Below are 15,269 nucleotides of genomic sequence, written 5' to 3'. Positions count from 1 at the left end.
GTAGTTACTCGAATTCTTTGTAGCGTACAGACATATCAGCGCGACTTTAAGAAGCAGAATCGCTTTCACGCTAAAAAATGTTTAAAAAACTTTAGCGTTTAAAACAACAAATATCAGTATATTTTATAATATAATCTATATATTACTTCAGTAAGTAATATATAGATTATATTATAAAATATTAAGTTCATTATTGCCTGTCTAGCCTGTACTCTAAAAATCTAAAACTTCTTTCACATATTACACGTGAATTTTATTTCCGCATTATACTTTTATAATGGCCGTGTGCAATAAAACCCATAAATTACAACACGATATTTTAAAAATGTAAAGCATGTTAAGAATCAGGTCCTCATAAAATCTAGTCTTAAATCCACTGTTTGTTGATATCATCCAGTGACCCAAATGCCTGAGAGCGCTGTCATAACTCAAAAGGTTTAATGATCTACGAAAAATATTTTCTTCACCACTCACCGTATTTTTACTTGTGCGAAACACGAAACTATCTAAACTTCGCCTACTTCTACATTTTATTCGCTAGTAAATGTTACATTCTACTTTTATAATTAGATGTTCACAAATATCAGTTTTTTTAATAAGGAAGTGGACACACTGAAACAGTATTACAATGACGGAAATACGTAAAAATTAAAATAAACTGTATAAGCAATTATTACGCATGTCTTCATCTCAAGTGTCTCTTATGTAGAGCAGCTCACCTGTTCTATAACTGAAAACATATTTAGATGTACATCGCACGTGCCAAAACATTTTTATTTACTCACCTAAAGAATCAGTACAAATCAACATTGCTTTAACAAGTCCGGAAAGCTATTACATAAAACCACCAGAAGAAAGTTCTTGGAAAAGTAATTAAAAAAATAATCGTAGGCTTTCCTTAATTGCCTCTCCATTTACCGCATGACATCACTCGCCCCAGATGATATAACAGCTACTCCAGTGACCCATTCCACTGTGATGCAATAAACTGGTACTGTTTTTTCTAACAACAAACCGAGCTATAGATCTTCAAATGTAATGTACTGAAAGTAAGGCGGTCAGAATGAAATCAGCGTCGGATTGCGGTAAATTATACATCTTAAGAACGTTTGAAATTCTGTTGATTTTACAATTTGGTGTTACGATCTAGAAGTGGGATAGACTGAATGGAACTGATTACAGCCGCGCTACAGGAGATGACTAAACTCAAATGTAATATTTAATAAATAAAATAAAAAAATAATAAATAACGATCTCTACACTCGTAGCCCTATATTGGGATTTTTCTCGTGTCATGGACACTAAAGACACAAAGACAAACACACAAACACCCAGACCCAGAACAGACATCTAAATTATTTAGATATTGTCTGGCCAGGGATCGAATCCGAAACCCAATCTATCAATTTCAATAAAAACATTTGAATGGTGTTTATTTTGTTCCAGCTCTCATTGTCCGGTACCTAACGAGGCGATACATTGGGGAATACCACTCAAACACAGGTAAATACATAAAATTATGTTTACATATTTGCAGCATATCTGTAAATAAACCTAAATAAACTTTCACAAAATTATGTGCATATATTTTGTTAAAGTTTATTTTCTTGTGCTGTCTGCGATTTCGTAATATTTCCTCATCGTAAGCTCAAGGGAATTTTCAACAACAACACTAATTCAACAACAAAGGGAACAAAATTCCCTTGAGCGTATTGTGTATGGACACAAGCGGAAATTCAAAATAAAATATTGGTATGCGAACATAATTGCCAGAGAAAGTACCTTCTTAGTAATTTATTATCATAGTATCTTAGTTGCTATTTAAAGTCCTTTTTTAATAGATGTTCTTTTGTTACAGATCTCCTATACAGACAGACAGTACCAATCAATGGTACTCCAATAGAACTAGAAGTGATAGATGTATCAGGCTCAAATCCTGACAAATTCCCAGCTGAACAGGTAATAAATACTGTCTTTGTATATTATGTACTGTATTTATTAAAAGAGCACATGACACTAAGTGGCCACTTCCGTCGAGAAACATCTATAAAATGAACTGTACCCTTACCAGGGGTTTTTACGTTTCGACAAATATGACTGTTTTGGTATTTGTTTACGTATTTACGTAAACGTAAAAACTCCTGGTAAGGGTACTGTAGATAGAATTACAATCCTGTCGGAGGCCGCCCACAGATGTTTTGCTAAAACTAAGTTACAATGTCTTTACTAATATATTCACTCAGAGGACCTGTGTATGCCCTGTGTATGACTACCGTCATACATCTCAATTTATTTATTAAATGATAATTTAAGCAAGATCTTTAAAGATGTCCGTCGGAAATGATATTTAGTCCTGAACGAACGAACCTATGACTTTAGAACAAACGTACTCGTATTTAACTTCTCGTACAGAAATTATTGTTCATATCTTAGTTATATGTCTTGATTAATATACATAATATCATTAAACACTCAGGAATGGAATCCAGCATCAGAATATAGGTTAATGCAGTTACAGGCCTCGGTTTCTATATTCCTCACCTTCGCAGATTTAAAGCACGTTCTACGACCTTAGTCTCTAAACAATAATACTGATACATTTGATAAGTAAAATAGAAAGATACTTCACCATATTGAAATTGAATGAAACCACAAAAGGATGATTTTGTCATATATTGTTTTCTTGAATTCTTGACAAATGAAGAACATTTTTAGAGAAAATTTACATAACTTATACTACATTTACGTAACAAATACATAAGTACTTCAAATATTTTAGGGACATTTTAGAACGGAAACGTGGTAACACTTTATTTACGCAACAATATGTATTTTACTGTTCTAAGACTGATACTAAATCACTGGAAGATTAGGGATGCTCGAGAATTTTGAGATAAGACTATAATTCCACGAGGTCGCGTGTTAGAACGTATCGCCTACGTACGACGTATCAATAACAACAGTTGCTTCGGATTTCTTTCACCTTGAATTTTACTACAGAATTTTATTCATGAACTCGGCGTAAACAACCAGTTATAACGATATTTCGTCATACGCTCGTGTGCTTCCTTGCCTACGCAGAATGTAACCAAATATAAGCTTATCTCTCAATAATTTTATACAGGATAGATGATGTAAACAGCCTGTTACCGGATTATTAAACAAAATTATCAACCATAGACTTTATACTAATTTATTTTCTTAAATAAATTATAAGGTAGTATTGAAATAGAAAAACATTTTTTTTTGGTAATCTCCTTCAAAAATTATGTTGATTGTTACGAAAATTATGCGAATCTTATCAATAATGTACCTAACTAATACGAATGCGAAAGGAATGAATTGTTTAATAGACCAACCGTAATAATTACATATGTTTATGAGCAGTCTGGATCGAATCAAATCGGTGTTACCGTAGACCCTTCCGCAAACAAAATGGAAGATTAAACGGCGACTGAACCCGTTTTACGTTCTAACAAGTAGGTTAATCGCGAATATAATGGTAGTTGTATGAGCAGTGGTCTCCAGCCTAGGGATGTCAAAGATTTATCGAACAATCGATTGTTTTTAATTAAAAATATCGATATTTTCAAAGATACTAAGCATTTAATAGATCCAGGCAGTGGATGCCAGATACTCAAAAACTCGACATTCAACTTTTTTGTTGTTGTAATTACATTAAACTTGTTATTATGCCATAACAATTTTTCGATCCTTTTTATGATTTTTCTTCGTTGAACTTTGTTGATCAACTTGACCCAAACCAGCAATAAAATGAATCGAAGTTACATACAGTCCTTCATATTTTGTGTATACTTCAGTTTTGATTCAAATCGATCTTTTCCTGAAGTATTGACATCCCTACTGCAGTCGCTCTAGTGACCTGCACGGCTCGTCTCGTATGAGTCACTGTTTACAGAGCTACATATTATAAATTGTACCTCTCACCTCAATTGATGTTTGGAGCCCAGTTATAATAGCTCACAGTTATTACTCTTGAACTCGCAAGTGAGCAGAAGTGTTGAGGTCACAGTCCAAACCACTGGCCTTTCGTAGGCTGATGGATTTATGAAAAGTTTCCAGGCACAGGTTTAAGCCACGCTTTCTTTCATAATTATAATGAGAATTTTCAATACTTATGATACAAATAACGAAGTGTCAGTTCACATTGTGTAAGCCATAGATATATTATACTGACGTCAGTAGGATAATATACCTATGGTGTAGGCCTAACAGTTACAGGGTCGATTAATATGTCGGATGAATAGGTATATATAATGTTAACTATCGCACATCCTGACGTAAAAGGATCATATTACATCTATATCTAATATTCGGTAATCCATTCCTCTATTCATTTGTTTATAATCCATAGTATAATTTACGTAAAACATTACATATATCTTTAGAACAATAAAACCATAAAAGCTGTGAAAGACCTTGTAGATAACATCAATCAAACGAAATATTACAAAATGTATTTAATACTAAATTACAATCGTTAATAAGCTTCAGTAGCGGGCATTTCATATATATATTATGTAAAACTTCAAGCCATGAGTACATCAGAATTAACTTATAAACTGCTACGATATTTTAATTTCAAGAAACTGTAAATATTTATTCTATCCGCGTATTCATATAAACGTTTCTAAAATATCTGAAAAGCAATGAACGGTAATTAAAATTGACGTTTACCACGCATGCGCCGATTTATAAAGAATTATTTTAAACTTTCTACTTAAAGTGTTATTACGTAAAGTAAGTAGTGTAATTATTACATTCCGTGACTTAATTAAAATCCATTTAATACATAGAGATTGGAGGGCCAAGTAGGCAAACCAATAAGTTTATACTTATTGATTGAGTTACTAAGTTTGGCTTGTGAAATCCTACTAATATTGATTGACAGAGAATTTCTTGCCAGCTTAATTACCGTATTAAGAATATTTTGAAAAAAATAACTTTTATTTAGAAATCTGTCTCAAACTAAAAATGGTAAAGGTAGTGAAATAATAAATCTTCATATCAAAAACCCTTATTTATCATACCTGCAAATCAGAACTCATCAATCTTACACTTCTACGTAAGGCGGAAATAGGTTTAGTATTTGTGGCGCCATAATTAACCACGAAGATATATTTTTAAAATTACGTTTGATTCAGTACTTGTTGATATCTTCGTACTTTTATTGATATGTTCAATTTTATTTCTTTACAATATAAAAATAAGAAAAAAAACTAAAACTAAAATGTTAGAATTCTAACATCACAGTTAGGATACGATGATATCTACTAATAAACGCTTGGTTACGCTTTAAACCACAAAGGTATTACCTATCCTTACCACAGATACTAGACACGTTATGTCTAAAAATAAACACGTTATATGATACGTAAGATCATCAATGTCCATTAATTACCTAGAACTCGGCGCTACTTTTATGGAAAATTGGCTGCGTTATTCGATATTCCATTAGAGAAGTTGTTGTCAAGTCAGTTGCCCCACTGCTGGGCACGAGTCAATATCGTAGTAAGATGGGTTGACTATCGCTTAGGAGATGGATATAGACGCCATAGTCCTAGACCTGATACACGTTTTTTTAAACTCTCAAGCGTAGAGATTTTTCCTCGCAATATTTTCGTACACTATTAAAGCAAAAGATAATTAATTTTTGAAAGGCACAAAACCTTAGAAAAATCCGAAGCCTGGGAACCGTACCTCGGACTACCTGATTAAAAGAGTTTCAAACCATTGCGCTATCAGCCTAGTGGTTTAAAACTCCTCTTCACCACTCTGATAGTCCAGTGGTTATATGTTTATGGACATGTACTCGCCCTTATCGATATCAGAATAATTTATGGAGCCAAGGACGGCCAATAATACGATAATGCTCCTTCATCATAACAAAGCACTCGAAACTACATGAAATACGAACAGTAATCTTTAATAATCGTTATTGAATTATTTATGCTCTTTATAAATAAAGCGGTATGCGGAAAACGCGAGAATTTACTATATCATTAATTTGACTTGTAAATTATGATGATCATAATAAAATTACGTATAGATTAGAGACGTTGAGAATAGATTTTAATGTAATCTGTTTAATTCTAGGTATAGGATTTAACTTTTAGACAAAGTTAAGAGCATAATGTATAGCAGATCGTTTATTTATTGTTATTAGCCGCCAATGTGTAGGCGACTGCTCTGGTGTTATATTTGAACATACATTGACGTGACGAAGTGGTGACCATACCTAGCATCTGACAATGTAGGTTTCGGGTTCGATCCCCGGCCGGACAGATATCTAAATATAGGTTTTTTGACTACTCAGAACGTCTAAGTTTCTACTGGTGTCTATGGCACTACGCAAAATAAAATCCTAATATGATACTATAAGTGTAGAAAATGATACTACTTATTATATAGTACATAAAAATAATGCTGAAAGTACAAAATGAAAGCTGTCGTCAGTGGCATCCACGTTTCAATAATATATACCTAAGCGCTGAACATCCTTGAGCGCCTGCCTACGTAAGAAATTGGTATTGATTCTTCACTTATATTACCGTCTTAGGTCGCTTGAAAGCTTTTGATTCAATGCATCTAGAGGAAATTGAAATTATATTAGTTTAAGCTAAGAGTCATTTGCAACAAATTGAAGTGAAGTTGCTAATAATATTAGGAATAGATTATGTAAGGTGGCTAAGTCTTTCATGGGTAACTATTTTCGCTACTGCAATAAAATACCCGACCACATCTTGAAACTCACAGAAAAAAGTATAAACTTGTCGTTATACAAACGCTATGTAAAAAAGCGTACTGTAAACTATGTGATTATTTTACTGATAAAACAGTTTCTGAAGTAGCTCCAGCTCCATTAGGTTAAATTTACCATTGTAAATAACTTTATTTAAAGGTGTGTGTTCTGGAGTTTCTTCGGCTGCTTCTTCACAATAACGAAATATATAAAGAACCTATTTTGAATTTTAAAAAATATTTGATTTGAATATAATATAATATATAATTTGAATATAATTTCGCTGTTGAGATCCAGACAACACAATTACCCGTGCCAAATGTTTTTATCGTAAAATCTTTAGGTAATTCTTAGCGTAGATAGTTTGGCACATTTTGAGTTAATTATAGTGTTGTGAAGACGTGCATTAATTTACCTAATTACAAGTTATAGATTTATTGCATGTTGGTTGAGTCGGAATGCTTAGACTTGGATACTAGCGCCACACCCATTTCTAACGTGAAGTAGTTCTGCATTTTAGGTGAAAAAAATATTTAAATAGGTACATTACGAGTGGACTAACTTAGTTCTCAGGAATAGCAACGCATTTATGATCAACTTCAATTAAAAAATGTTCTAAATGGAGTCAGTTACGAATATTCATGAGTGGCATGCTACCAACACAGATTAGTAAAGATTACTCACTCCTAACAAGAAACTGTAACCAGTTTTGACAATTGAAAATGTCACTGTTATCTATTTTAGTGTTTGAAAAATATTTAAAAATGTAGTTTTTAAATCTTTTACGAATGAAACGATATTTCTCCGCACTTTTTCTTCGATTTCGTGTTTTTGCACCACTTAACTACATATGCCGGCATTGTTCCGCGTAAATTACAACATGACAACCATTAAATGGCTGAAAGAACTGTCAGCCGTTTAAGCCATTAAATGGTTTTCTTCAATAACAAGGCGGTGAGATATCTATACTTATCTATAGCTACCATTTACAATCAGATAGACAGCACGTTTTGAGATTTAAGATTATTTCGAAAAGTTGCCTTGCGGAATTCGTTTTATCATGATCGCAATCGTATCGAACTTGCTTATAAATACGTTATACATTTCCGTTGACTCACAGTTCGAAGCTGTTCCCATGTTATTGTGTGCAAACAAATAATGTATCTCTCAAATAAATAATGCCAATCAGGAGTTGTCATTTCGCGGCGTAGGAGTGCCCGTGAACCGTTCTAACAGCTTATTTTAAGCTGGAATGTTGGCTGAAACGTACTAATTAATCATACGTCGCCTTTCTTTATGTCTGATGCTTTATTTAGCATTGCGGTTTCTATTTCGTCCCCTAAAATATCGCTATCAACAAATTACTGTCTGTACTGGGCATCGATCTCCGCTTAAAATGAAAAGTCTAAAAACATAGTAGATCTTTAATAAGTGCGGACTGACAGATTTCACATTTTGAATATATTATGAAAACCTTTTACTTTTGCAAGATTTGTCTAAGTAGTGTTTTCTACTATAATATTATTTTTAAGGTGCGCGTAATTTTCAAAAATCTAAATCTGTTCCCTGGACTTCTAGCCTGAGATGCCTAGTTTTTATAGACTTTTACTACTGAAGTAGTCTCACAATAGTGTAAATTTAAAGAATTTAAAACTAAAAGTATGTTTTATTAAATTGCTTATAATGGTACAAATGAATTTTAATAATACATAAAAGAGTTTTCAAGCCTTAACGAAATAAACATAAATGATCACAGACATCACGAATAAACAATTATTTGTCCCAAAAGGTGACCTTTAACCATATTTGATACGTCCACAGACAGATCCGCCCACGCCTCTATTGTTATTCTGTTGCCGTACTCATTATAATAGCAGTGATAGTATACTGCTTGAAACGAAGCCTCTCAATACTCGTAGAAGGGCCCGAGGTTTGAATCCCTGGCACCTCTGATATTTAAATTTGTTGGAATATAGCAAAAACTCAAGCCTCTTATAATGTATAATATTCAAGTAGGTTATATATGATAAAAGCTGGCAGCTGAAAAACATATATTTTACTTCTTCTAATTTGTCATTCTGTCAATGATTCGATATAATAAAAAGTATCTTTTTGGAGTGAATTTTATTTTATTATATTTCATATTATATTTCTCATATTATATTTTATTATATTTCTCCTGTGGCCATTTCCTTACAAAATTTATATATATTTATATATATATCTATTAGAGATTAATTATCACTAGCTTTAGCGCTGAAGAAAAGCATCGTGAGGAAACCTCCATACCTGCGAAATCTTTAAAAAAAGTTCACAATGTTTACCAATTTCCACTTGGCCAGCACGCTGGACTAATCCATCCCATTCCCAGAGAAAATGATGATCGCCTTTCTTTAAAAAATCGTTTATTTTATACCTATTTACTTGTTTCAGATCCAATGGGCAGATGCGTGTCTACTAGTCTACTCAGTGACTGACCGCAGCAGCTTCGAGTACGCCACAGAAGTGTTGACAGCTCTCAAGCGGACCCCACCTAACAGTAGTCCATCCCACGGCCCGGCCAGCACAACATCATCCATGCCCCTCGCTCTGCTAGGCAACAAGACAGACTTGGACCACCTGAGACAGGTCAGTCACCCACATTGTATCTTGTCGCTAAATTAAGTGAGACATTTGTCATAAAAATTATCAGGCGATTAGAAAATAGGTTACAAAAATGAAATAAGACAGGCTGAAAACTGTCTAAAGCTATTAATCTTTCGGACATAATTTAAACACAATAGTCTATTTTAGTCTAACAAACTAGACCTTTTTTTTTATTTCGTAGATTATTTATCTTCGTATAATGCTTCACAGCTTGGTTATTATCAACAGTTTATACTTCGCAAAATATCCATTCGCTGTATTGATTATACATTCCTTATACTGTATGTGCGTATGTGCCTGTATTACAGGGACACGGGCTAAACTTGAACAATAATAAACACGGCATGAAATGTTTAGAAATTGCCCGTCCTTCATCTCGGGAACGCGAAATGTTCTGCATTACTACATCGCGTAGGATGTATATTGTCTAACAGACGCTAATTGTAAAGTGTGATGGAGATGATAAGAGCTTTACTCAAACCATACACTATTATTTCCCGCGAGTTTCCTTGCCTGGATAATGTACTCGTATCTTACAACTGAGCTTCTTGTTGTCTTTTTTATAACTATGATGGACCACGTTTGCGACGAAATTACGCAATTAAAAATATACTCAATCAAAAAGCATTTTAAAAATCCTGATTAAATTTTATTCCATTGCGCATTTTTAATAGATACTATTGACAGATTGTTATGAAAAAAATCACACCAACTGATATATGTAAGTAAATCAATAGTAAAGTAATTAATTAAACAACCTTTATGTGTCTTTACGCTTCATTACTGAAAACATTATCACACTGACGTACTCGTAAGAGCGAACTTTGTTCCAGTTTCAAAGAGTAGACACAAGTCCTTGTAGGTATAGAAGTTGCACTGCTAAAGACAATGCCGTAAGCAGCAAGTAGCGAACTATAGCATGTGTATTGAAACATGTGAGGCTGGCGTGAATGACTCTTTTGAGCCGAGGAGGTGCCTTTCACTGCACAATGCGGCCCAGTTCGCTCACAATCTACATCAACTGAACAGTGCCTTTCAGGACATCGTAAATATTGACGCTATTTTGTTCCTTAGACTTACCAGGCTCGTGAATGTTGATGCTAATTTGCTTCTTGTAAGTTTCGATGCTAGAGTTACTACAGACAAAACAGAACGCAGATTATTATTTGTACAATTAGCAATTTCTCGTACCTACCGAAACGAATCTTCCTTTTTGATTCCTATTTGATTTGATTTGAAAATACAGTAACTCCTCGAACTTATATAGTTTTGAAAGCTCTTTACGTATGAGTGATCACTTTGGCTAAATAATTATGTTTATGTAACTACAATCGTGTAATCGTTTTATTTTTAATGGGATCAAATGGAGCGATTATGTGTTTCTTATTTTAATAAGGAATTTAAGTCAAAGAAGAATCGATTGAATACGACTTTATTTAGATTAGTAACTAATCTATCTTACACTTTATCTATATTTTACCTGTTGGGGAAACCATTTTGCTGATTCTAGCGAAAATAATGCAACTTTCGGAAGTATTGGCGCTAGTGACCTGAATCAGGTCACCTACCCATTAGAGGTAATAGGGAGCGACCTGAATCAAGTCGACCTTTGAGGAGACATATATTCTATTATTATGCATAATATATTCAACAGGCGGCACATTTATTTCGGCCTGTTGACAGCAGTGTTAAGCGCTGCTGTGTACTGTTTGAAGGGTGAAGTAAGGAAGACATACTTATCCCAGGCTTTCCAGCTTAGTCCTCTAGGTTAGCGGCGTATCGGTGACCAAACTTAGGTAGGAACCTAATCTTATCTGGGCTTGATTACAATCGTCCATAGGTAGCCTGCTACTCTTATATTATAAAAAAAATGATAAATTATGCAACTCTTATTCAAACATCGTTTCATTGTTTACAGGTACCAACCAAGGAAGGTCAGGCAGTGAGCGCGTCGCACGGCGCTTCCTTCAGCGAGGCGAGCGTCGCGGACAACTCCGGCGACCTCTACCGGTGTGTGGACCGCCTGCTCGCTGAGGTCCGCACGCCGCAGCGGACGCGGAAGTTCTCCGTTACTAAAATGCTCGGCTCCCTAATCGGTATGTATCTTAGTTTTTATTTGTATAACATGATACATGTCACGATGAAAAGTCGTTATGTAGTGTGAGTTTTAAATGAATTAATGGAATTTCAATGTAAGAACTTAAGTTATCCAAATTGGCTACTACTGTTCAGGTTTTGGAATTATTAGGATATCCTGTATTGTTATTTATACATTAATTATACGTATATTAGATCTTATTAATCTGTTATGTGCCTTATCAGTTTTACTAGCAAGACTCTATCTATCTCAATGACAGCAATTAGTTTTTTTTTGGTACAACAATATGTGAACTGTTACTGATATTGATTTTTTAGAGAACTAATCGGTGGCTTTAAAGAAACCGCTAAATTTTCATGTTTTATTAACATTAATTTTGAATTACATTCTAATCACAGATTTGTGCTGTACATCTCTATCAAACCTTTTTCACTAACAAAAGTACTTTACACGTACGTACGTAAAGTACGTAACAAAAAACTTTGAATATTTCTAACCTAAAACATTTATTGCAGGTGGCGCCACAAACACAAACCAAACAACACGAAGCGGCTCCATGGTAGCGTGTCCGCGCGTACCAGCGCCCGCGCGGCCGCCGCTCGCCGCCGCCGCGCCCTGACCGCCGCCCGCGCGCGCGCGCTGATGCCTCGCCGGCGCGCTCTGGCTCGCCTGCCTCCCCGTCCCCGCCCGCTGCACTGCACTCTCCGCCTCCATGTGATGTTGTGTGCCTATACGGTGCTAGGGATCTGGTTATAGGAAAATAATCTACACGTCATACTAGGGTAGTATTGTTCGGTATGTGCTGGAGACTTATATCTAAAAGACTACTTTATTAAAAGTATTTTCGGTTAAGAATAAAGTCTAAGAGACTTTTCAGTTAGTTTTCGGCTGACTTAGATACATATCAGAACCCTTACCAAGAGTTTTTACGTTTTGACAAATATGACTGTTTTGGTATTTGTTTACGTATTTGCCCATACAATTATCAATCAACGTCCCTAGCGGATTGTATCAGAACTTGGAAAGTCATATTTGTCAAAACGTAAAACCTCATGGTAAAGGTACAGTACTCAACAGTGGCAACGCATCTGTAATCGGCTTTAGATAGAACTCCAGTTCTATATGTAGTCGGTTATAAATGTGATCACTTACAATCATCTGGCCTGCGCAATCCACTTCAATCCTAAAAAAAAGTAATCACTCAACTTATTATAAGACAGAAAAAAAGTATGTTAAAATATATGTCGCAGCACCTACCGAAGCAATGTGCCCTAAACTGACGTGATGTTTATCATTTTGGGTGTAAATATAAATATGAAATTATTTGAATTATCTGAATTCTATTATGGAGCTCAATAATATCCCTAGCACCTAAGTGATTGTGACTGTCCTGCAAATCGAGTATCGATTTCGATACTGAGTTCAGGAATAGGAAAGCTTTAAGAGACTATCTAGTTATATGGGAAAGGAAAGATTCAGAGATAGAGGCGAAACTCTACCAAATGTATTTCTAGTCACTAAACCATGTTATGTAGTGAATAAGCGTCGGTGCAAATTGCAATTATAAGCTTTAATCAAACAGCTTGATCCCCGCACTTGTACAAAATCTTTTCGAAAAAATCTAAATGTTTCTAATTATGATTTACTTTTAATTTGGAAATCTTGACAATAATGAAGTATATACATATTTGAAATTGTATACGCAACAGTATTTAGCAGTAGATAATGCCAAAGATATATAGATTTCCATATCCAAAGTTTAATAAATGTTATATTACTGAACTAGAGACATAAAAAATCCTTAAATATATCTACAGTGTTATTATTACAAATTTTACAAGCACGTTTATAAATTAATGTTATTTCTGGGTGTATAGATTGCACATGGACATTTTTAGGATATTTATAGAACCTGATAAATCATATTGTTCACATAATTATCCGATGTTGATTAAAAGTTCATACATTACCATATTGATTAAGGTTTCTTATTATAGATTTTATGTCCCCGTTAAAAATATATTAACATGTTTATAATGGTTACAATCTTTCTATCTGTATACATACTCAGTAGAAAAAAAATAGTTTGGACGATAATGAATTAATCAATACATTAATTTTAATAAAAAAAATATTTGAAATGAAATTACCAAAATTAAGATTCTTAATATCTAATTACATAAGAATCCAGAAATGAAATTAAAAACAATGTATTTCGTAACAGAATCTTCAAAATTTTCATAATAAGGCCCATAAAATATATGAATTGTGACGGCCTAACAGTTTTACTCTTTCTAACAAACTTTTCTACTTTTACACAGTATTATTAAAATAAGTCTTTATTTTTAAGTGTAAATATTATTAGATACGTTAATGTTATGTTAGATTTATTTACAAAACATGTCATTTCACCACGTTTTCAATAAATTTGCAATCAGAATTGTAATAGATCGTGACGAATGATTAAACATCGAAAATGTCATCAAAATAATTGTAAATAGTCAATGTTTATTGTATGTTGTACTTTAGTACTTACATGATATACCTAAAATTCAAGTTTTGATCTTATCTCAATGTTATTGTTAAAAATATGTCAGAAATTGACACAGCTATATAGAATATAGGGATGCAATGATATATCGTAAATTGAACAAAATCGAGCCAAAATATTGATATTTTTATCGATAATAAATTATTGCTGCTATAACATTGTCATATATCAAAAGTGAAATATTAATATGGAAAATATTAACTATTTTTAGTAATACGGGAGTCAAACATTCGAGATAAAAATTGACCTGCGAAAAAAAAGATACTCCTACTTGTATATTTTGTGACTTATGAATTCTCGCATTCAATTTTTTTATATTATCGGTATATCGATATTTTAGGCCGATATAAATATCGATATTTATATTAATAACTTGCATCCCTAATTGTATCAAAGATGTATTATTTTATAAATAAAAATGTAGTCATCCTCTAGTCATTAGGGTATAGGCTGTGAAAAGACATGTGGAGGAAAATGCGTTAATTACACGCATTATGAATGTGTATTCCAACATTGTATTACCGATGGAATAATTCTACATACTTAAAAGTCATAAATACACATGACTACCATTTAGAAGATACCGAATAATCTCTTGAAATATAGAAAAAATATAGAATCCGCGTCATACAAAAATTTCTCCGTTAACTTGTATTCATATGAAATTAAAAATTTAGATGTCTGTTTAAATTACTTCCTGCCTAACATAACTTTCATACAATTTATTTGATATCTATGCGATATACCATCCATTTCATCAAAAAACTTAGGCATAGACATTTTCTACCTTCTACGTGTTTTCTATATTTTGAGATGTTTACAAATCTAGAAATTTTGATATGAAAATAATGCTTTAAATTAATGGAAATTGAATCTTTAAAAATAAAATTTCTAAATATCCTACAGGATATAATCGTAAATCAAATTTTTGATTCAAATGTACTAGGTAGAGACCTATTTGGAAAAACTTGTATGTAATATGAACTGATTGTATTAAGATGTATATATTTTTAAATCACTTAAGTATAAGATTAAAATATAGTTAAATAAATGTTTCCTATTAATTAATTTACTTCGTTTTATTTTGTTTTAATACCTATTTTTTAACATTTCACTTACAACACTTATTTTTACTTACATTAAAAGTAAGAAACATACTCTTTTTGGTTTGTCTTATGTATAAGAAAACATTGAGTCAATACAAAATATCT

General features: G+C 33.1%; 1 protein-coding gene across 2 annotated transcripts in view; it reads left to right on the top strand.

Annotated features, from left to right (window-relative positions):
* The window catches only part of LOC140748298 (ras-related and estrogen-regulated growth inhibitor-like protein), a 28,510-nt gene extending 13,384 nt beyond the window's left edge, over nucleotides 1–15,126 (top strand). For both annotated transcript variants that reach the window (XM_073081099.1, XM_073081098.1), the window contains exons 3-7: nucleotides 1,447–1,503; nucleotides 1,859–1,959; nucleotides 9,197–9,391; nucleotides 11,328–11,505; nucleotides 12,023–15,126. In XM_073081099.1, coding sequence (XP_072937200.1) covers nucleotides 1,447–1,503; nucleotides 1,859–1,959; nucleotides 9,197–9,391; nucleotides 11,328–11,505; nucleotides 12,023–12,126 — 635 coding nt within the window. In that variant the 3' untranslated portion in view covers nucleotides 12,127–15,126. The remainder of the gene's footprint in view (nucleotides 1–1,446; nucleotides 1,504–1,858; nucleotides 1,960–9,196; nucleotides 9,392–11,327; nucleotides 11,506–12,022) is intronic.
* Nucleotides 15,127–15,269: the final 143 nt, after the last annotated feature.

This window comes from Epargyreus clarus, unplaced genomic scaffold (genome assembly GCF_041222505.1).
Source record: "Epargyreus clarus isolate Ecla_fem2 unplaced genomic scaffold, WU_Ecla_fem_2.2 ptg000015l, whole genome shotgun sequence".
NCBI lineage: Eukaryota > Metazoa > Arthropoda > Insecta > Lepidoptera > Hesperiidae > Epargyreus > Epargyreus clarus.
Note: the sequence above shows the minus strand (reverse complement) of the source record. Positions and strands in the feature narration are given on the sequence as shown.